The sequence below is a fragment of the Myripristis murdjan genome, chromosome 3 (genome assembly GCF_902150065.1).
Source record: "Myripristis murdjan chromosome 3, fMyrMur1.1, whole genome shotgun sequence".
Lineage (NCBI taxonomy): Eukaryota > Metazoa > Chordata > Actinopteri > Holocentriformes > Holocentridae > Myripristis > Myripristis murdjan.
In genome coordinates, this window is record NC_043982.1 from 14,064,719 (window position 1) to 14,088,335 (window position 23,617).

General features: G+C 42.1%; 1 protein-coding gene and 1 long non-coding RNA gene across 2 annotated transcripts in view; both read left to right on the forward strand.

The window, feature by feature from the left end:
- The first annotated feature begins 409 nt into the window (after positions 1-409).
- LOC115356870 (uncharacterized) lies at positions 410-3,422 on the forward strand. Its single transcript, XR_003928033.1, has 2 exons — positions 410-627; positions 2,099-3,422. It is a non-coding gene; the product is annotated as an uncharacterized LOC115356870 (long non-coding RNA).
- Positions 3,423-4,937: 1,515 nt separating this feature from the next.
- The window catches only part of gpc5a (glypican 5a), a 118,248-nt gene continuing 99,568 nt past the window's right edge, over positions 4,938-23,617 (forward strand). Inside the window, exons 1-2 of the mRNA XM_030048618.1 lie at positions 4,938-5,443; positions 9,384-9,545. Of these exons, the coding sequence (XP_029904478.1) occupies positions 5,293-5,443; positions 9,384-9,545 (313 nt within the window). The 5' untranslated portion in view covers positions 4,938-5,292. The remainder of the gene's footprint in view (positions 5,444-9,383; positions 9,546-23,617) is intronic.

The following is a 23,617-nucleotide window of genomic DNA, read 5'->3' on the forward strand; positions in this document are numbered from 1 at the left end:
TTACGTTAAATCTGTCTTGGCTTAGTGACCATTCACACCTAAAGAATAAAGTCACTCCCAACTCGGACGCCATTGTGTTGATGCAGCGCTTGAATCCCATCCGTTATTTTACTTTTTTTTTTTTTTTTTTTGCCATTTGTGCAAAACTTTAATGGCCTATAGGCTGTGCATGTGTGGAAACCGACAATCGCCGCTTTCCAGCTCTGTCGGCTCCTTTCGGGGGGGATGATGAAGGCAGCAGTGCCCCTCCATCTCCTCTGCCTCCTCTTCCTCGGGATAGGTGGAGGCTGTTTGGTTGGAGATGTGGGTCGGAAGTACCGTAGTTTATGTATGCTAATAGGGGAGTTGGGGGTTGTAGCTAGATATTTACGTTCAGTGGGAGCCGCCCTTCATTCACCCACATGGTTACCAACTGGTCGCCTTCGCGCCACTTTCCTAATCCTTCAGTCATTTTTACTAAACCTAGCCGTGGTCTGATTTAACACACGGTCGGCTCGGCTTTTACTTTACATTTCCTTTTTATCCGCCGGTTAAAAAGTTTTCGGAATAGTTACGTATTATTTCTCTCTTTGTCGGTAAGAGTACATGGTAGCCCAAGCAAGTGAGCGAAGATGGTGGATTTCGCTGGTGAGTGTCTACTGAGCGCATGTTTATCGGCACTGAAGTCGATTTTTGATTATTGGTAATCTCTGCTCTGCCATTTGGATACCGCACGGCTGCGTTTTAGGGGTGTTTTTCCGTGTCTTAATGCGCTGCTAGTAAAAAAATATCTAAACATTTACCCATAATTGATAGGTTGGCGATGAAAACAGTGTAACGTGAGGCGCATGGCAGCCCCCTCTGCTCCACCATTGAGGGAATGAGGGAGATTTGAAAAGCTGTCCTGAGCTTTCTCTGCTGCGCTTTACTAACTAGTTGAAAAACATCTGCCCTCTCCGTAATCTCCCCCCGTTTCGTGTGAGGGCGATCGTCCGAATTTTGAAAAGTAAGTTTGTAAATCTGGTTAGTTTGCTGCTCAATCTCGAGTGCACTGGTGTGTGAGTTAAAGTGCCCCCCAGAACAAAGCAGCAGCACATGGGGCAGTTTTAGGCCGCGCGTTTTAGCTGGCTAGCCTAGCATCGCTAGCTACATAACTTGTGCTTGTTGTACGAGGTAAAGCCGGACGCCTGCATCAGGAGTGCGCTCAGCCCCACACAACATTAAACGTCTCATCAAAGCCAGCCAGCCCAACAGGACAAACAACACGCTTGTGTATTTTCAAACAACCGTGTGGTCGTTTGTTGTGGCTAAGCTAATGGTGGATAGCTAGTCCGTGTCGTCAAACTCGATTTCAGTTTTGTTAGCAAAGCAGAAATTTAGCCTGCTACTTCACTGAAAATCACACTGGCTGCTCCTCTGTTACACCCAGCGTGGTTGGTGATAACTGTAGTGACTGCGACATTTCAAATGCAGATGGTTTGCCATGTTTTTGTCAGGCTAATACCAAGTTGTGTTTAGCTCGCAGCCTGCTACCTGCCCAGCCAGCGCAGCGCACTGCTGCTGTGGAGCTGCTAGCCTCCGTCCGCACACGGACGACAGCCCTGCTTTCTAGGAAGTCCCAGATGGCAGACCGCAGCATTTCTGTGAAAGAAACACTGTGCAACTGTAACTTTAATGTGTGATGCTACGTTTGAAATCAATTTGATTCTTTTTAAAGTCATTTACGCTAAGGTTGGCGCACTTCGAGGCGCCATGTTAAAAGACGGTGGGGGAGGGGTGAACAACACTCAGCCAATGCACTCTGGTGCGCATGCGCAGCCCTGTCGCAGGGAACGCGGGCCGCAGGCTGCGCAACTCATTCATGTTTTCTCTTCCAGTGACCTCGTGGTACTTAATAATCACAACATATATATATATTTTTTTTAATCAAAACCAAAATCTAATCGTTGAGCTGCCGGTACTGATGATGTACATCACCGATGGTGGCAATCTCAAACAGCCTGTTAAACATGTGTTTTAAAGAATACGCCATCAGTGTTGTTGGTAAAGTATGTAACTTGTTGCAGTTTTGGAAACCCATGTTGATGTATAATATGTAGTGTACTTTGTTTGATTGCAGGTTGCTGCTGAAATGAAGTGACCAGGACAAAATTACATCATGGATTGGAGTGGCTGTATTCTGTCCCATGGAAATATCATCTTTCCCTTGGATGTTTGACAGATGCAGCAGAGACGCTGTCTTTGTATTGTCAAAGTGCTTACAGTGCAGGTAGTACTATGCAATACCTACTGCAGTGGAGGCACTTATAGCAATACCCTGACAATGATTTGCAATTTCTTTGATGGTATATTTCATTTGAAGTACTGTCTTTGTGCTAAGGTGCATCTAGTGCAGATAGTGAAATAGACTAGCACCTACTGCCCTAAGTGCTCCTTCTGGCATAAGGGGCTGTGATATGCGCCACCTGACATTCTAATTTCTAATTTGGCTTATTGCTAAATATCTCGCAGTTCTCTGCTAGTTTTGCATAGTTGCACTACAAGAATAGATGAGTTGTGCAAATCTATGCAAAACTGATGGTGGCCTGCTTGCTCTCCACCTGTTTAGATGACCGGTTTTTGGAGTGCTGGGTGTCACTGTGCCCACAACCCGATTCCATAAAATATGTCCGTTTACATGACATTGAAACCAGGATTGTTTGCCAGCTCTCGTCCAATGACCTCAGAGTTTCAGCAGTGCTAAAGTGCTTATAGTGCAGGTAGTGTTTTTCTCCAATCTACTGCAATGTAAGCACTTGAAGTACTTCTAACTAATTGCATCTTTCTCAAGCCCCAGCAGCCCTAATCACAAGAAGGTTGGCTGTTTATCATTATTCCTGGTCAGTTTTGCTGGTTTGCATTCAGCTTTAACTGAGGTTCGCTGTGCAAATCCATGCAAAACTGACTAGGTTGATGCCCTCCATGTTGACCAACAGCTCTGCACTTGAAAGACCTGCTTCTTTTGTATGTATTGAATATGCTAATGGTATGGTGTTTATTTTTGTGTGGTCACTTCTGCAATATCACAAGAACAGAGTTGGATATGCATGGTGTTTTAGATATCTCGCTGTCCCTTCCTGTGCAGGTGGGGATAAGTAGCAATGCTGTGTACCTAGAGGTATTGCACTTGTCCCGGCCTGTATAGGACTGAGGAGATGGAGCTCCCTGCGATCCTGTTAGCGAATCATAATGTTTACACCCAGAACTAAATCTGTTGTAATGTAGATTTTGCCATTTCTTTTTCTTTCCGGCATTTTTAGCAAATAAATTGTCAAATGAAATGCCTGTATTTAATTGATGTAATGTAGTTTGAAGTCAAATTAAATTGGTGAACGGTGCCTTTTTCTCTGGGCATGATTTATTATAAAACCTGTGTGTAGCAGTTTAATTTTGCATAGTGTGATATAAAACATGGGTATAAATTATTTTCTGAAGTTAAAAAAAAAATACAAGAAAAGTACTGACTGCAGAAGACACCCCAAGTCTTATTTTGAACTAAATGTACCAAGAATTTTTGTCATTTAATCTTGGTTGTGGGTTCTGAGTGGTGTTTCCTTTGAGTGCAAATTCAGCGTGTATGGCAAAAGACTTTTTTTTAATAGAAAAAAAAAATTCAGTTTGATTTAAAGTGGAAGATGGAAGGTTTCACCAAAAATTTGCCGTAAAACACTGCATTTTGAATGGCAAGGTAGCTCCACCTTTGTTTTTAATGATGTGGTCTGAAATATAAAAGTAATGTCAGTTAAAATAATGTGTTAACATTAGATTGTTTATTTTAATGCAAATTGTATATTTAAGTCATTATACAAGTCCTTATTTTTTTACACCACTATTGGAGTTTGTAGATTTTATGTCAACCCCAAATAGTTGCACTGATTATTAAAACCTGATTTTTTTTTTTTTTTTTTAAAGAGCTAAATGGGACGAAATTTAATGCCCTTTTTACAATCAGTGAGTTTTGCTATTCTGTCTACACTTTGGATTATACATTCTTATCTTTTTTTCAGTTTATCACTGAATAACTGGCTACCAAAAATGTAAAAACCATGTTAGAAAACTGAACCTGCATGCATTTAGAGTTATGGAAATGTTAATTTCATGTAAGGGTTGTTTATATCAGTGTTCGGTGTTAGGATTTAGGGGATTTGTTTTAAAGAGACTACCACAGTGATATCCAAAGCCTTGTTTGCCAAGGATATCGTGTAGAAACGTTTCAGATCGCAGAGCTCCACTGTTCCCATCTGAAAACAGTGTTGTTTGTCTGTATGGAGGTGGAGAGAGAGTCAAACCTGTTTACAGAATAGTCAAAACATCTTCCTGTTTAGGTCTAATAATTAAACAAAACCAATCTAATAAAGAAAACTGGGAGGCTCTTAATCCTTTAAAGGACCCCGAAGGTGCCTGAATTCCAGTTTCGGAGCCGGTGCTGTGCAGAAAGTCGTCGACCAGAAACCTTCTAGGACTGGTCAGTGATTTACATGAAACAAGACGTTTTGAGGATTTAATTTCAGTGGAAATATTCGATAAAAGCATCACAGTCAGTGATCCTCTAGGCATACGGGGCCTGTTTTCCAGGACTTGCTGGTTCTGAAAACAGTATTGAAGCCGCACAGAGTTTCTGCACGTTGTTTCCGATATAACATCTTCTGAAATCAATTTAAACCCCGTGTGAAAATCGTGGTTTCTGGGTGCGTCTGAGTCCCGGCTGGAAATTATCACGGCTCAGCATACCGAGATATATTCTGGTATGCTTAACTTGTTTTCATGTTTCGTTCAGTTGCGTAACCCATCACGTCTGTTATTCCAAGCGGCACCGAGCAGGACTCGACAAGCCTCCAGCTGAACTTGATAAGAGAATGCAGGCACCCCGATGTGTCCACTAGATGGCGCCGTCAAGCCGCTGGCCACGAGGTGATGCGGCGGCGGCAGCGGTATGCAGGTAGGCTATGGTACCGCCTCAAGCTCTGAGTCCGGCCAACTTGGACAACATGCTGTCTTGAAAGAGACGACACACACCACACCAACTTTCTATGGCTGTGGATTTTAAAAGACTGAGCGGATCGTTTTCCTGGAGGAGTCGGGCTCAGGAGCCACAGACACAGAGAGCCGCTGGTCACTGCTGAAGGCTGGAAACTGAAATGTGGATGGGACTCACCTGAGCAGACTATTCGAGCCTGCAGGCTACGTTTACAGGGAGCTTTGTGGTACAAATCCATACATATATATATATAAAAAAAGAGCCGAATATTTTCTGTAAGCCGAAAGTTTATTATAATGGGTGTGCAGTGGACGAACTGGGTTTTCCTCCTGGCTTGCTTCACTGGATTAACTTGTGGAAGCCTAAATAGCTGCGACGAAGTGCGCAAAGTTTTCCAACTCAGGCAAATTGGACCGAGTAAATTGTTGCCTTCAAGTCCCAAACCAGGTATGTTGGATATTATGCAACTGCAAGACTGTACCTTACCGCTACAGCTCCTTGTATGTGTCACTTGATTGAGTCTGTGTCTGATTGATGGAGGTTTAACTTCAGGTATTAGCCCGGGGTGGTTCATAATCAATAATCCAAATGATTATCATGCCATTATTCTATAAGGTAACCTCATTTATTTTGCAATTTGCCTCTTTCTCCGAGCAGTGAAGTGTCAATCTGAAAGTGAGACAAATCTGTGAACTTATTTATGACGTTGCCAACCCAAATATTCACTTGTAGAGAGGTCTATCACACGTACGGCAGTGAAACAGTCATGACAGAAATACTATCTAAATTATCTTCCAGCTTTTTTTTCCCTGAGGCCGGAGACCACAAACTACCTACTGAATGCACACATTTTAAAACTTCATTTGTGTGTGTTTAGGTGTGTGCGCGTCTGAATACACGTGCGTCTATGCTTAAATCATACACAGTCCAAATAATACCGACAGAGGAATAAATGGAAGTGCGTCTTTACGCATGACTCCTCGGTGAGAGCATTTATTTTCACTGTATGTAATCCAAACCCTTACTTAATGGTTGTAAATGTGATGATGGCAGTCTAAAAGCACAATTTTAGTCTTGTAGGGTAAAATCTAAACTTTATCCCAACCATATAATCAGTGCAGTTCATGTTAATATGTCTCAACAAGCTCTTATTTTCAGGGTGGTGATGGATGCAATGCACAGTATTTGTAGATGTATCATACCGGACAGGAGATAATTATCTGGAGTGATTGCTGTGTTCTCCCTTTGCATAGCTAACTATGTATGGAAATAGGAAATTGGCCCAAAGATAGGTTTGATTTCCGCTGCTGGTTACCTCATTATTTGTGCTCCATCAGACATAACAGCAGATGAAAGGCATCATTTACATTTGTTTACAGCACTGTTAGACTTCACGTTGTAAACCCTCAGACCCAAAGCAGAGTGAGATTACTTAGTGGTTTGTGACAGAAAAGAAAAACAACTCCTAAAGTAGAGGATAAGTGGCTGGAGGGGATAAACAGGAATTATTCTGTCTAAAGTTAAGTAAACCAGCTTCGGTGAACTTGCTGAACACCACCCATAACATAATACCTCTTCTACCAGATTTTTGGGAAGTACGAGCTCTGTTTTTGTTTTGTTTTGTTTTACTGCTGACCGGGATGCTGTCTAGATATGGCCAGACGATGGATGCTGCTGCCCTCTGTCACCCTTCTTTCTCTTGGAAAAATAAGTCATAAACTGTGTTGACTAACAACCACAAGCTACTCCCCTTAAACTTCATCACCCTCTTCCTCCACCACTGTGAGGAAACGGGTTCGACAGACGGAAAACCCTCAAATGCCTCCTAAACCTCAAAATAACCCGCCCAGAGCCATCGCCACTCCAACCCTTTAAATGAGCCTTTGAGGGTGGAATTTAAATCTCATTGCTGTTTTTTGTGATGTTATACTTGGAAAGGCACTTCGGTATCTCATTCTCCGAGACCTTATGAGTCTTTTTTTTTTTTTTTTTTTTTTTGCTCTTTGCAAACTTGTCTGGTGAATGTCAAGCAGTCTTTGCCTCCTTCAGTCTTAATCAGTGATAAGCCTCGGGTCAGTGGCCACCAACCATATAAAAGCACTCTGCTGTTGAAAACTGCACCTCCATTGACCTTGCCGGTAACATCAAACAGCTGAGACATCTGTCAAGTCCAAATGAAGATTTGGTAGCCATGATTGGGAAAGATGTAAGCAATCCCCACTTAGACTGAGATTTTGGTGTTTTCAAATTCATCAGATAAGGCGATGGTAGATGGCAAAACTGATAGTAGATCATTTAGCATCAGTTGAGATGTTATTTATAAATGAATGTTTGCTTGTGAGTAGTAATTTTGAGTAACTTCCAGATTCCTGAAACCCAACGGAGCCATTTCCATGTTTGACGCTGCCTGGCTGATAAGAAGTGCCAAACAGTACTCAGTTTAGGTCAAAACACAGCCAGGCAGAAGTCTGTCACCTTTACCAAAAGCTGCTTCTGTGGTGTTGAAGTGGAAATAGTTCTGGGAAGCATTTAGGTTTTAAAAAAATCAAGACCTGGGGTGCTTTCATGTTTTCTTATCTGGAAGAGTTTGAATTCCTCCACGTGTGCCATCACTGGCTCTGCTCCCTCCTCACTGAGCCTCGCAGGGAGCTGATAGTGTCTTTGGCAACACTCTGCCTCAGCATGTCTGAGAGGCTTTCTGCAGAGTTTTAGGTCTCTTTTAAGATGTTTTGATTGTCCCCTATGTGTGCAGATTGCTTACATTTGTAGGTAGTGGAAAATCTGAGACATCACTCGGTGAGGCGATAACGTTTTGACTCAGATCTCCTCCTAAATCTCACTGTTTTTAGTTTTCTTGTACCACTAAAAGGAATCATGTTTTAACTTGCACAGTGCTCCAAAAACATGACTGTTGTATCCCCAAGCCACTTCACTCTATTCAGTGAACTTTTGGCTTCAGGTGTTCAGTCTGAATTCTTCCATTATGACTTTGACATAATTGACACGACTGCCATCAACTGCTGACGCCGTTTCATGCAGGCATGAAAATTTTCTCTATGTATTTTGTTACATTTTATACCTTTTAGAGATTTTACCTCATTCTTATTTGCTACAGTTTTGATTTTGTTTTTATCTCTTAGTTTTCTCTTCCCACTCAGTGCCTTTCAGCCCTACTTCAAGGGCTGGCCATATTGGATCGATATGATATGAGACTAGGTATTGTGTGGGATTTTGGCTTTTATAATATCGTGATATGGTGTAAGTGTTGTCTTCTCCTGGTTTTAAAGGGTGTATTAGAGTAAAGAGATGCAATTTTCTGAACTTATTAAGACTGTTTCAACTTTCGCAGCTGTTTGCCTCTACCTGCTTGGTCATCATATCCACATTGCTAATGACTGTTGATCAAAAGACCTATTGTGTGTAAATACCTTATGAAAGCACCAGTAGTCATCTTCACAGTATTGTCACAATATCCATATCAAAGTATGTGGTCAAAGTTTTTGTGATAATTGATTTTGTCCATATCACCCAGCGCTGGGTCACACGGGCTGCTGAGGGAAGGAGGGCAGGGAAACACACTGGACAGTTGACCAGTCTCATGTTCACACCTATGCCGCATCAGTCTGCCGTGCACCTGATTTACATGTCTTTGGCATGCGGAAGTGAAGTGGAGCAGCCTGAGGAGGAACACGTACACCCAACACCGAAGGGGCCAGAAATTTGAACCCACAGCCTTTTTGCTGTAGGGTGACTGAGTCATCCTTGCGCTTGATTTTATTCTATTTTTTAATATTGTCCAGGAAATCCACTGGGTGATACCATCACATTATGTTTGACTGAATACTTTGATATCAGTAACAGTGATACTTTAGGGATTGTCTGTTGATGCTTTTGTAAGATATTCACAGACAAGAGCTTTTTTCGTGAACAATCTTGAGTAATGTGGATATGATGACAAAGCAGGTGTAAGGGAAATAACAGCTAAAACAGTCTAATAAGTTCAGAAAAATGCATTTCTTCACCGTAATGCAACTTTTAAAACCAGGAAAATATATGACTTATGCATTATCACAATATTACAATGTCTAAAATCCCAGATGATATCTAGTCTCATATCATGATCCATCGATCCAGTATTTGCCAGCTCTACTACAACCATGAAAGGCATTAAATGGGTAGAGAAAATTAATAAATGAAAACAAAAACAGCTAAGGATAAAGTGCAGCATGAAGTATACAAGGTAAAATCTGTCACTTTGTTAAGCTCTGCAAAATTCCAGACGATATCGCGTCTCATATTGCGATATTGATCTAATACCGATATATCGCCCAGCCCTGCTGACTAACACAATTTCAAGCTCATAATGTTTAATTTCATCAACTCCTAGGGTCAGACCTCCAGGTGTGCACGTCCAGGAACTTGACCTGCTGCAGCAAGAAGATGGAGGAGCGGTACCAGGTGGCCGCGCGCAGAGACATCCAGAACCTTCTCCAGACGTCCAGCTCCAGCCTCAAGTTTCTCATCTCCCGCAACGTGGCTGCTTTTCAGGGTAAGGGCACCCCTGTTTTGAGGCTATAACTTCATATGTGAGTGCTGAGATAAGAGCCCAAATGTTTATGTGGATAATTGTACGTGCGCGAGATGACGTGTGGGCGTTTGAGTGTATTTCTGTGTCTGTGTGTACACTTAGGGTTTAGGGTTTGTGTGGGTGCTGTAAAAGCAGTGGACCAGCTAGCGGTGAGAGAGAGAGAGAGAGAGAGAGAGAGAGAGAGAGAGAGAGAGAGAGAGAGAGAGAGAGAGAGAGAGAGAGAGAGAGAGAGAGAGAGAGAGAGAGAGAGAGAGAGAGAGAGAGAGAGAGAGAGAGAGAGAGAGAGAGAGAGAGAGAGAGAGAGAGAGAGAGAGAGAGAGAGTGTGCAGTGAGGCTCCACTTCAGAGCAAACAGAGCAGGGTCTGTCCTCCTTCCAGATCTACCACTACTCTCTGATCTTGAGATTAGATAGGTTGGCTGTGCTACCAGGAGACTCAGGAGGCCGTGTGTAGGGGTGGATGTTGAACAGGGATGTGCTGGACCAATTACAAATAATATATGTGGCTGTGGTTGCTGTCCTAATATGCCCTATCCTCACACTAAGAGCACAATGAATCGTATGTATAGTACACATACCCCTCACATACAAAATCCAGTTTCCAAACACAAACCTCTTCTCTGAGCCGGTTTAGCCTTATACCAGGTGTTTCAAAAGTAGCTACACATTTAATATACATGATTAATACATATTATTCCTGTTGAATGTTTAATTATTTTGTTCAAATGATTAATAATTCAAAAATAGCTAAAAACTCGTTATAAAAATGGCATAGCTATGTTTGAAACACACTTAATGTGTTGTTCCTGTTGCTTTGTCATCTCTGTGCCAAAGTCATCAGCCTCTCTCCTTAAAAGGAATACTTTGAAAAAATAAACCTTACAGCAACTCTAAAGCTGTCTTATGAACACAGTGTATCATGTGCATTCGTAATACACGTATTAATACACGACATGTATTTCAAAAATGCATGGTATATGGTGTAAATAAGACAGCTTTGGAATTACTGTAAGGTTTATTTTTTTCCCTTTGACGGAGCTGGGCTAATGATTCCCATAGACTTCAAGTCTTTATGCTAAGCTAACACAAAATGCTACCCATAGAAACCAAACCACCAGACATACAGAGGTGGAGATGGTATTGAACATCTTATTTCAGTCTGGGGAAGTCAGGAAAAGGGTATTTTGCCCAAAATGTTGGCGTGTTCCTTAAAGTTTTTCAGAACCTCAAGTCAACTATAGTTAACTTAGATAATCACTGTCATCATCATCATCATCATCATCATCATCATCAGCCCCACCGTTGCCACCTGCATAATTCAGTGTGTTTAGTTTAGGCTGTGCTACAGACAGGGTGCTCTGCTAAATTGGTCATCCATCCCCACATTATACATGGCCTTAACCTTCTTCCCTCAGGTTTTTCATCCCTCTTCATCTTTTCACTCTTTAGTCATGACTGACAGTCGACTCACAGGCAGCGACTTGCCTCTGTGTGTGTGCTCTCTCTGTCTGGCGTGAGTTACTTCTCCCTGTCTCGCTGATGATAACCATCATGCAACAGCTAAAATGGGTGGGCTTCAAATACAGAGCTTATGACTCCAATGTACAGTATGAGACATATCATTAAGCCAATTCACTTTAACGATCGCTCTGACTTTAAAGACACACTGTTATCCTCCTCGTGCTCAACTCCAATGATTTATAGGAGGGTTCTGCATGAACACTGTGTTTTAGGTGCGGTTTGGAGGGGCATTGCCCTGTTTTTGTTTTCAGATGTTTGTCTACTCTATCTCTGGCTGTGAAGTTGCATTTAGTGTACAGAATCTATGCTGGAGTTTATGGAGCATGTCGCCTCTAAAATACTCACAGCCAATCTACTAAAAACTGCTGGGCCTGGGAATGTTGTGAAAGCACTTTTTTTTATATATGTGTGTATGTAGCCTTTTCTTTAAATACCTAAACATGTACTTTTCTGTCTGCTGCTCAAGCCTTTAGTAACAATCCAGGGACCTCACAAAGCAGACAATTGTGGTCAAACAGGGCAGTGGTCAGATAAAGCTGCAAGAACTGGTAGCTGTTTGAAAATAATGAAAAAAAGAGGAAAAAAAGGCAGCACTCACATGGTTTCATCTCTGGAATGGCTGCCAGTGTGCATTCCTGCCAAACCAAACAGAGTTCCCTGTCAACATCTACTCTCATCAGTCAACAAATGTCGCTGGCTGCTTCCACCATCTAGGCTTTGTAATACAAGTGATAACAGAGTTGTGGCAGAATCAGTACAATATGAACACACTGGCTGGGTTTATTAAGCCAGTATACGGTGTTTTTATGATTTATTGGCTGGTCAGCAAAACTTTTTTTTTATGATAAGTAATGGTTATCTTGTGGTCAGGCTATGTTAGTAACCATGGTATTTTTAATAGATACTTTGAGAGTTGATTCATCACATAGTTAGGGCAAACTGACTTATACTGGACCCCAAATTGAACTAAAATCCACAAACAAAACTTGTTTTTTTACTTTTTCATTGTCAGCAAGTTGCCATTGCCCCTGAAGTAGTGCTGTGACCAAATCTTAACCTCTGCGCCTCAGGCAAATTTTTGATAGAAACATTTTAGACTATGAAAGAGAAAGACAGGGGGGGGGAGTGAGAGAAAAAGAGCGCCACCCACGTGGCATTGTTCTGTTCTGCCATAGAGATTTTACTGGACCAAAGCAATTAGTCAAGAAGACCCTTCATTGCAGGCAGAAAACTAAGTGTGGCTCTGTATGTAAGCACCGAGAGAGAGAGAGAGGGAGAGAGAGAAATTCTTGGCAGTTCCCTGGATCTGAAGAGAACGGACAAAGGAACTGTTTTGCCGTTCAAGTGTAGACATAAAAGAAATACAAGTCAACCATTTAATGTGTCTTTCCTATCTCGGGAGCGCTCAATGATGCTGAATTAATGAGGGAGGATTCTTGTTTTATTCATCTTGGGTGATTGAGAGTTTCAGGGGGTTTCTTATTCTAATGGACATGGAAAAATGCCAATTATGCCACTAATCACCTTTGAAATCTAAATACAAATATAAGAAAAAAAATCCCTATGATGGTAGATACCATATTGCATAACATTTGAAAGAAAGAAAAACAAAAAAGAAAAGGTGGACAGAAAGACATCTCCATCGCTTTATCTCGCTTGGATATTTGTTTTCAGTACCTGAAAACAAAATAAAAAAAAAGTCTGCAAACCATTGGCAGCCCTGCACTCCAGTTCGGGAGAAAACAGGGAGCGTGTACAGTACATAATGCATGAGAACCACAGACAGGAAGAAACAAGAGTTAAAAGGGGGCAGGCTAATGTGCCCATTTGTTTTGCGCAAAGCCTTCAATTACCCATCTTTATTTGGTGCAGCTGGAGAGAGAGAGAGTGAGGGAATGAATGAAGAAATGTAGAAGAATGTAGACAGATAACAGTCTTAAATGCTCAGGAGACACTGGGAAATAAAATGAGCCTACAATTTGCTATTTAATGTGGTTTTCCTGGGAGACTCTATGCTCACATTTGGGCGGTTTTAATGGGAACTTATGAGAAAAAAAACGAAAAACAAAAAACATAAAAAGACACTCGATACTTTAATATAATGAGTGATGCAAATAAAGGAAAAAAAAGCGCTTGAGCTGCTAATTATGACCGGAGCTTCAAAGCATGGCTCATCCCACAGTAATGGTTCATTACTTCTTGCTCTTTCTTCTGAGCGCTGTGCCACAACATCTCAATATTTCGTCCTTAAATGAACCTGACTGCCGCCTTTCAAGTCATTTCACAGCCAGCAGATATCTGGGCAGCTGGGCTGGAAACAAAAAGAGACTAAAGAAAAGAGTTGATGGAATAACGCAGAGCTGATGGCCTTGCAGCTTCTCAGAATAAAAAAAAAAAAAAAAAAAACAACCCTAAACCCCCACCCCCGCCCCCCAGCTTCCCTCTCCCCCTCGTTCTTGGTCTGTCAGGATGTGTCTCCCCGGACTGGGAGTTTGTCATTCATGTGTTGTCAGGTTGCTGCACGTTGTCCACACAATGCACAAATATGCAGACCGCAGAGAGGGGCTTCAGGGGAGCTCTTTTTCCTCCCACTCAGGTTTGTCTTACATCCATGGCAACCAACCTGTGCAATCCCAGCACCCCGTGGGGTAGGAGTCAAATACAACTAAGGAATATTACCCACTATGAATCAGCTGCTGAGAGGCCTGAGAGCGCGACTGAGGAGGAGTTTTCCAGTCATAACAGAAAAAGACCTGGGTTCACAGGATCAAAGGAATGCCTTCCTCTAAGGACAACACTTTGATTTAAGGAATGGTTTGGAAGGCAAACACTTTTGCACTTGCTTTTTCTTCGCACTGACAGTGAGATAGAAGGGTGCTCTGCATTTTACAGGCAGCGTTCAATTCCTTACATGATGCAAGGAGGTGAGGATTGTGTAATAACTAGGTCACTCAAGTCGGCTCTGGTGTGGCAGTCAGTGTCTACATGTCAAACTGCACCTGCGTGACAGAACTGAGAGTTCAACATGGGAGACAGGCGCGTGTACGCATGCATGCACGCACGCACACATACACACACACAGTAGGACTAAAATACTGGAGGTGTCAGGGTTTGGTTGCTTTCATTTTGCATGTTTACTCACAGACATTGGGTTATACTTTATTCCTCCATTAAATTCACCCTTCACTCAAAAATGTGTTGTTCTTATGTTCATGGCCCCCAGAATGTCTGACCTTGACTGTACTGACTTGTATGTGTGCAATTGTCACTAGAGAGGTGTTTTCACAGTCCTCCTCTGAAGGTGGAGGTGTGTGTGCATGCCCCTAAAATCTGAGATTCAGACGGAGCCCAGGCCAGCGAGATTTGGTGCATTACAAATCTGACAGCCAATCTCGTCAGCTGACAGGGTGGTGCTTTGCAAATCATTAGCAGCAGCCCTGCCAGTCCCTGTCAATGTATTCAGAGCTTCCCCACTCCTGTGTTTTAATTTCCAAAAAAACAAGACCCACTCGGCATGGCTGCTACATGTGAACAGTATTATTTTAACCATGAGTTTCCCTGAATTTTTTTTTTTCATGGATAGATTACACAATAATAATGGCACAATTTTCATCATGGATGATACATCCACATTCTGTGAACAGAGCTCTGGTTACGAGTCGGTGTGCTTGCAGGCATGGAGGCAGGTGGAGACTATTTGTATATTCATATATCTGCACACTTCTAATGCATGTATGTCTAGTGTAATATCTATGAAATGTGAAAAAAAAGTCTGTGCACTAGAGTAGGCTCTAGTGTGCCGACAGGTTTAGGATGACTATTAAATATTCATAAGCCTGAAATGTGAGGTTTTGGGCGCAAACTCTTCTTCAGACATGTAAAAGTGAATTGTTTTACCTGCTGTCTAAAGATGAGCATGCAGTGGCTACAATAAACAGCTATAGGAGCCTAATCTAGTCTTTCATTGACTATTTTCCTTTTACTTTTCCCAACGCAAGCAGTCATATTTTAGAACTCTGATATCATTTTTCCCACCTTTTATCCAGCCATTAATTTCCATCCATTCCCCTAGGATATGAACATGAACTTTCAGAGACTTCAAACTTTCTTCACATCAGTATTCCATCTCTGTAATAACGACGTCCACATTAGTTTCCCTAAAAGCAGCAGTTTTGATGGCTTAAGTCGGGTGGAGTGAAATGGTCTCTACGCCTGAAAAATAATCTCCGGGGAAACATTCGCTTTACACAGTCAGTTATTAGTTTGGTGGTTAATGAATGGTAAAGCTATTGTTCGCCACATAAGAAAACATTATAAGGTGGGTGTTTCAACTAAAATTCTTATTTAAAAGTTAAAGGAGTTTGATTAAATGTGCTGAATTCTTTTGTAACCCTGCATGGTTTGCAAAATGGTTTGTTGTAATTTCAAACATGGGTAAATTGTATTAAATGGGCCAAAGATAATCACTGGTATGATCCTTCAACAGTTTCTTTCTAACACACTAAAACAGTGGTGAACACATATGAGGAGAATTTTAATATTTATAAACAGTAAAGCAAACGGTTCTCATCCACACATGAATGTATTGACCTTCCTCAGGCAGGCCAGTGCACTGAAATGTTGCATGAAAAATGAAATGCTATCGTGCAGATGGTATGCGGGAGTGTAACCTTTACTTGCAAATATTTATAAACATTGAATTCACAATTTCTGAAGAGCATCATTTGTCATGCTCTCTGAAATTGTGAATTGTTTACAATACATTCACGATGGCTAAATCCTTATATGTGCTTATCATTATGTTATAGGGCGTTAGAAAGCATTTGTTAGCCGTTAATATAAGGTAGGGTTAAAGTCAGTAGTGGGTCTTGGTTTGCCTTCCAGTCATGTGTCATTTCAGTTTCCATGATGAATAATACAAAAGGATTCAGTCATTGTGGGCTTCAGGAATCCAGGAGACACACAGTCATTCAGCCTCGCATTTTATTTGCCCTGACTCTAATTGGAGGCTCTTGTTTTGTGAAGAGCACAAGTGGTGCTGATTAAGATGGAGCGGTCAGGAGCGTACACTGGTGCTGTTGAGGTGGATAGCTACAGCCTGTTGTGCTAAGGGTTCTGCTGTTTGCTCTCATAAATGCAAGTTGTGCTTGTTCAGCAGCTCTTAAAGGATCCACTACACTTCTCTTATTCTTTGAATTGAGAAAGGGACATAGTTGAATGCCAGTGGCCCCATAACCAGCCTGAGAGGTCACCACAATCAACAGTCACATTAACACAGCACACTCAGTGCCAAATGAGGAGGTCAGCGAAAGGGGGGAAAAATAAAGTTGTTTAAATGTTTTTTGCTGCGCAGTGTTCAAGTGTTAATCCAGGTGTTTTTCCAGTGTTTGGTTGCAGCGTTTGTCTGTATTTCACTTTACAGATCTGGTTGTGTTATGCTCAAAGCTTTTATCCAGACTTATGTCAAGCTCAATTAAGGCTTCTCTTGATGTGGGGCGTCCTGGGGGCTCAACTGGCTAAGGCGCATACCACGTAACCACAACGTCCTGGATTTGAATCTGGCCTGGGACCTTTGTTGCATGTCATCCCCCCTCTCACTACCCCGATCCTTCCTGTCTCTCTCTACTTGGAACTCCAATAACACATCATCTCTCTGATAAGTAGTAAGTAATCTTGGCTGTCCCCATAACTCAATCAGTAATTAATTGAATATGTTCAATTACTTCCAAATTGAATAAAAAACAATGATAGCTTCAGTTCAGTTGGCTGCACCCTAGAGAGGCCATGACACAAAACCTACAAGAATCAGGAGGATAAAACGAATGAAAAGAGAAATAAAGTTCTGCAGTTGCTCAGGTTCTCACAGAGCTCTGTTCATTAATTTGATTGCACTTGGAACTAAGCAGCGGTACTTGTTTCCCTCACGGTCGGTTCAGCTTTTGGCACACTGTGCACCACCTGTGGCATCAGTGACAATATGAGGCTGTTTTGTCGATGGATCACAAAGAGCGGCATAACTTCAAACTTCACACAAATGCCTAGAAAAATACATAAAAAGGATGATTGCAAAAGCATTTTTGTGTTTTTCTGACTCAGGGAAAACAGGAAAAAACTGTACAATTCCCAGAAATGCCTCTTCAATCAAGTGACAGGCATTCAGTTTATTTCACAGTGTGGTCTAAAATATCTGTTTATTACAAATCCATGAGTTTTCACCTGAGCCTCTGCTGAAACTGTATGGTGCCCCCCCTGGTAAGGCCTGCATCCCACTCTGAAACCCCCTGGCATAAAACATAGGGCATATCCATAATTTTGCTGTCTGTGTTCTCATCACTTATCAGACCGTATTTCCACTCAGTCTGTTCCCTTAAACAACAGGTTGCTTTGTGTAAATAAATGTTTGTGATGACAGCTGTGGTTTTTATACTATTCACAAATTGCATTTACTTTTTATGGCACTTAATTTATCATGCATGCTCAGAGATCTGAATTTCACACACAGAAAAGCCTCAGTGCTTTAATATTCCAGCATGAATGCCAGGCCACTCTTTCAGCGATGCCATGCTAAAAGTAAAGCTAAGGGCAGTAACTCCACCTTGTATTCTGTCTGCAGTGGTGGAATAGCTATGTGACACCGCTCCTTCACAATCCATATTCCAGTTCAAAACAGTAATTTCTGACCAAGGACAGATAATGTGTTGTGACCAGCCTTGAGTAGCTCTGCATCACTGACTACAGTAACACAGTGTTCCCTTCCAGTAAAGTTTCTATATTTGTCACAAATTGGCTGCTCGCCTCCGTCAGGGAAAATATGCTGCTTTTTATGGGGTTCTGTATTTCAGGATCTTTTGTCTTTTCTTGAAAATGACTGTAAACATTCATTTCAGGAAACTCCAATTCACCAGTGTTTTGTTACACAGAAGTGGCTTTTTGTTTCCTTAAAATGTCTGTTTAAAAATGGACTTTTTCTATTTATGAGAAAAGCACCCACAAGGGACAAGGGACTTGAAAGTAAAGTTGTATCAGTTTTACAAGCGTGACTGGAAGAAACCAAGTGAAAGTAACACCTACTCATTTGGCCTTTTTGACGGTTGTAATGATGAGTGCATGTGCCTCATCATTCTTGTTTTATGACAGGGGTAATCCCATGTGCAGTTTCTCCAAAAAACCAAAGTTATGTCCTATGCACCTTAAAAGTTAAAAACCTAAAAAAAACAAAAAACAACAAAACAAACATTTTTTTTCGGCCCTGTGATCACCAGTGTAACAGTGTAATTTAGAATTTAGCTCCATGAAAAATCATGGAGGTTTTCCTTGGTTGGTTGATGAGCCATGTATTTGCATAAGGAGATCTAAAGGCATGTAAAATGGACCAGTGCAACAGACAGTGCTTATATAGAGTTTGTTGGATGAAGTGATTGGGAATATTTCATGCTCTTGCCTCACCGGGAAGCAGGGGCCATTAACATATCACAGTGACCGGCTGCTCCAGAGGGGCTTATCTGCAGATCAGTTTATTGGATTGCAATGAAATTTGGAGACCGCATTCATATCGGCTAGAGGATGAAACTCGGCAATTTTGGTGACCCCATGACTTTCCGTCTAGCACCACCAGCAGGCCTAGCGGGGCACTTGCGTTCGAAATAACTCGCGCTTGTTATTGGCTGATTTTCACAGCTGGTCTTCAAACCCAATTCTAACCTGCTTTCTGGTCTTTTGTCTGTGTCCAAGGCCTTTCATTTATCAGACACTCTTTGTCCACCAGGTCTACAGCCGTGCCTCCTTTGTTGTCACTTCTTACAAGAGGAGTGTGAATGTGAGAGTTTGTCAGTGTGTGTGTGTGTGTGTGTGTGTGTGTATGTGTGTGTGTGCAGCAGAAAAAGCAGGGGCCTCCTCGAGATTCCCACAGAATTGGGCTTGGCTTTGTGATTCAAGGCTGGACAGTTGATCCAGGGGAGGACAGAGAGTGAAAAAGAAAGCAAAAAAGAATGAGGGAATGATGGAGAGAAAGTTGGGAGGGTGCCAGACTCTATTGAAAGTCTTTCCACAGCGTTTGAAGTCAGAGGATGAGGATTTAGAGTGAAGCGGGATTATTCAGAGTCAATACCCTGCAACAACTCAGCCATTTGGGCTGCTGCAATGAAACAACATAGTCAGAGTAACCATCACAGGGCTGCTTTCCTCCTTTCTCCCGTAGTGGCTACTGTGTTAGACATGCTAGTCCTGTTAGAGCAGCACTTTTCTAATCCTGCGACCATTCTTTCCAGCTAATTACATGTATGTGGTCATGTTTTCATTCACAAAGTTTTCTGCAGGGTGGTTCAGCTCTCATGTCACTGTAACAGATTGGGTTTGTGTTGTAGTTTAGTTATAGTCTTTTGAACCACAAAAACCTAAAACATGCAAATTACAGTTTTTAAATGATCTTTTTCCATAAATAATTTTTTTAATACCCGAGAACGTTGTCTAACGTTCTGAGAGAAATCCCGAGGTGCTGTCGGAGAAGAAGCAGATTGCTGACCCCCCATTCTGCGTGTGTGTTTTCAATTTGCTGCTACTCCTGAGATCCAGTTCACTTCACATACTTATTTAAATACTGGACCACTGCTTTGCCCCGTGGGTACACACACACACACACACACACATACACACACACACTCACACACACACACACACCAACACATGCACTCAAACTTTCTATCATTTTCTCTCTCACACACACTCATGGGTACAGTGTAACCATCCTGACTCCCTCTTTCTCTCTCTCTCTCTCTCTCTCTCTATCTCACACACAGACACACAGACACAGACACACACACACACACACACACACACACACACACTGCAGCCACTCACTGCATAGAGATGAGCCCTAAAAATACACACACTTGTCAGCACTTTACATTGTTTGTCTCCTGCATGCCCGTTTGAAATGGAGATTTATGGCTGCTGGCTGTTGTCTTAAGGCCATACTCCAGATTAGATGATACAGCACACTGCTAAAAGGGAGCCGTATCTCTATGACAGTTTTACATGGCTTTCCCTTTTAGAGATTTACATAGCATTGAGCTGTGTGCAGAACAACAGTGTAAGATTGCAGTATTTTGTTTGTTCAGGAGAGCTGACTGTGCAGCTGTACGCAAACCATGTTAACTTTGATTTGCTGGCATTCTAATTGAATGATTTTGGCCTTACTGGGTCCAGGAAATATCCTCAGATAATAACACATAGCGTACAGTTCTGCTGGTCCCATCTGTGGGTTTGCCATTAGAGATGCCTCTTGCATGGCCGAGCTTTGTTCAGACTTGCAGAACTTTATTTTAAATTCTAGCAGAGATCCCAATATTTCCAAAAATACCAAATATGCCCTGCTGAATTATAGGAAAATGTGTATATAATGATTTAAAATACATCAAGGTATATTCTATGTGATATGATGGTGGAGCAGTGAAACAATGACATCTTGGGTTTGAATATTTCACTCAGTATAAGTGTGATGTAGTTTCAGTGAAGCATTGCACCCAGCAGATACAGAATAGAGATGTGTCATTGTTGCACAATATAGAAAAATGAAAGCTACATGAGGGGAAATTTAAGGGAGCATCAGAGTTTAAGGGGGTTAAAGACATAATTCAGTTGTCTTATGAAGGGTACAAAGATGCAAATGAAAGCTATAGTAGAATATTGCAGAGCATTTGACTGAAACAGTGTTTTTTTTTTTTGCAGTTACTGAAAAGAGACTACAGACACAGCTACTGTTGAGCATATTGCGGGCCTCAGGAAAACACCAGTGTGATTTTGGGTTCAGCAGGCTACTTGGCTGACATAATTTCTCTGGACTGGAGAGGAAATTCTGTCCGCACTCGTCTACACGCTTCTCTGTTTCACTGAATCTGTTCGGAGAGCTGAAATCACTTCTTCTGTCAGTCTGAAGGAAGGAAGCATTTCCCCTAAGTAAGGCAGGAGTCTCCAGGGATTAGGGTGTAGTCGTCTGGGCGATGAAATCCTAAACACAGCGACACACACCAACACACCAAGCCTACTGTCTACTCCCCCGCTTCTCCTCCTCTCCTCCTCCTCCTGTCCTTCTCTTCTACATAGCAGATATAATGACATGATTGTCCTCCTTTATCGTTAGCATCCTGGCATGAGTGACAAATGAATGTTGTTTTTACAGCCGGCCAGGCGGCCAGCGGCTCAAACCCTGCTCGGCACCAATGATAAGACTCTTTGATATAAACTTTGTAACCCCGCTGCGTCAGATGTGTCCTTTAGAAACATCATACCGCTTTTCTTTTCCCTTTTTTTTTCTTTCTCCAGTCGTCTCGTTATTATGTAGCTTTTCAAAAGCGGTTACAAATCTCTGTGTTATTGGAGTGATAGTTGAAGGCGACTGCAAACAGAAGCAAACAGAAACATTTTCATGGTTTTTGTCTTTTGTAGGCCAGTCAGTGGAAGGAAATTACACAGTTTACCACTTTTAACCCCCTTGGACCTAATGTTCCATGTATTATCTTTTTTAATCTAATGTAATTATCCAATTTAATAGAGTAATCACTGACGTGCTGTGTGCATCAGGCCCTCTATTCAGGCTTATGACAGCGCTCTTGACTCCCTCACCACCGGCTGGCATCTAACAGCTCCCCAAGGGCTGCTTTAGGAAACTCTCAACAGCCTCAAACAGAGCCACCTTTGAAAGCTAATGAAAGGTTTATTATTGTGATATTATTATTTCACTCTGGTTCTTAAATCTGTGGCAGCTAATTCTCTCTCTCTCTTTCACTCTTGTGTGGGTATGTGTGTCTTGTGTGTGCCATGTGTATCAGACCTAAGCTGCGTTTCTACATGTACTGCATGTATGCAGCAACATGAGGCCCATGTGCACAAACACTATGCACACACACACACACACACACACACTCACACAGACACACACTTCTTTCCTACAAGAAGCACTTGTGCCCCACTTTATTGACCCTCTCTGCTTCTTTTCCTGAACGGCATATTAAAGGCTATGTTCACAGCAGAGCTCTGAGCTCTTTGAAGTGTTCAAGAGCTGCAACAGATCCTCAAATATTGACTTTTAAGCCTTCAGGAGGAAAGAGAGAGAGAGAGAGAGAGAGAGAGAGAGAGAGAGAGAGAGAGAGAGAGAGGGATCCAGAGAGAGGGATCCAGGCAGAGACAGACAGAGAGGCAAGTGGCTTTTTGCTACAGCTCAGGTGGGACTAGTCAGATCTGTTGTATGACTTGAGGCCTGAATTTTACTGTGGCGAAAATTTGTGTTTGTGTGTTTGTCAAATGTTTATATGTACATGGGGACGGGGCTGTTTGTTGTTGTGGAGGAGGAAGCACTCAGAGATAAGGGCCGAGCCTGACTCCAGTCCAGAATGCTAGAAATGGTGGTTGTTTATGGTCTTAACGTTGTTATGTTGTTCTCTCTTCTCTTCTCTTCTCTTCTCTTCTCTTCTCTTCTCTTCTCTTCTCTTCTCTTCTCTATCTTGTTCCAAGCTAAATGTATTAGGGGGGAAAAAAATCACAGGTCCCTCCTTCCCTCTGTAACAAACGCTCGAGCCAGGACACACTCCAGCAACACCTCTGTGCAGACGACTGTTTTCAGTTTTAAGACAATGCCCCCTTTATTGAAACTGAAGGCGGAAGGAAAAAGAAAAGGGTCCCTGGGCTGTTTTTACTCCTCTCAGGAACCTCGTTCTCTGCAGCGTGCGGGTCAGAGTGGCGAGTCCGGTGGTGTCTATGCTGCTGTTGTTGGCAAGCTGTAAGGGTGTCACGCAGACAGTCTTAAGGTCTAAGCTTGGACAAAGGAACCAGCCTGATATGGGATAGTTGGCTTGGCTGGGTTTGGATTCTGTCTCTTTCTCGGTATTCCCTCTCACATGTCCACACATACACATATGAAAATGTGTACATGGTAGCACATGCACATAATAAGGCCCTGTTTGACTTGTTGTTTTGTGCTGTGGATCAGAGCAGGCAGGTATACTGAGCTAAACAGGGGGGGCTTTCATACTCACTACCCCGGTCATGTTTGAAATCCTGGCTCTCTGCCAGGCTCTGTGTGTTTGTGCTTGTGCACGTGTGTGTGATGCTGTCATCATGCAAATTCCTGTTTATTTGCCTTTTCTGTTTTCCCGTTACGCCTTATTTGTCTTTTCGAAAATTCATGACTTTTCTGGATAGACAGTAAATTTCCTTCACCGAAGGCAGCCAGATATAGTTGGTATTTTCATAGTTCCAGAAGTTGTTTGTGTTGTGTTTGGACGACAGTAAGCTCTTCTCGCTCCTGGTGGGACGACGCGATAACAGCGCTGCCCGCCTCTCCTCAAGAGCTAACTTGTTTATGTGACGATTTGTCATACCTGCAATGTTGGAATAAGATGTTTTGAAACTCTTGTTGTTATCAACAACCCGCAAGAAGTCTGCATTCAGTGATTTTTTTTTTTTTTTTTGAATGAATGCCTTAATAGTCTAAATGTTTACCATGGCTTCTCTTAGAGAT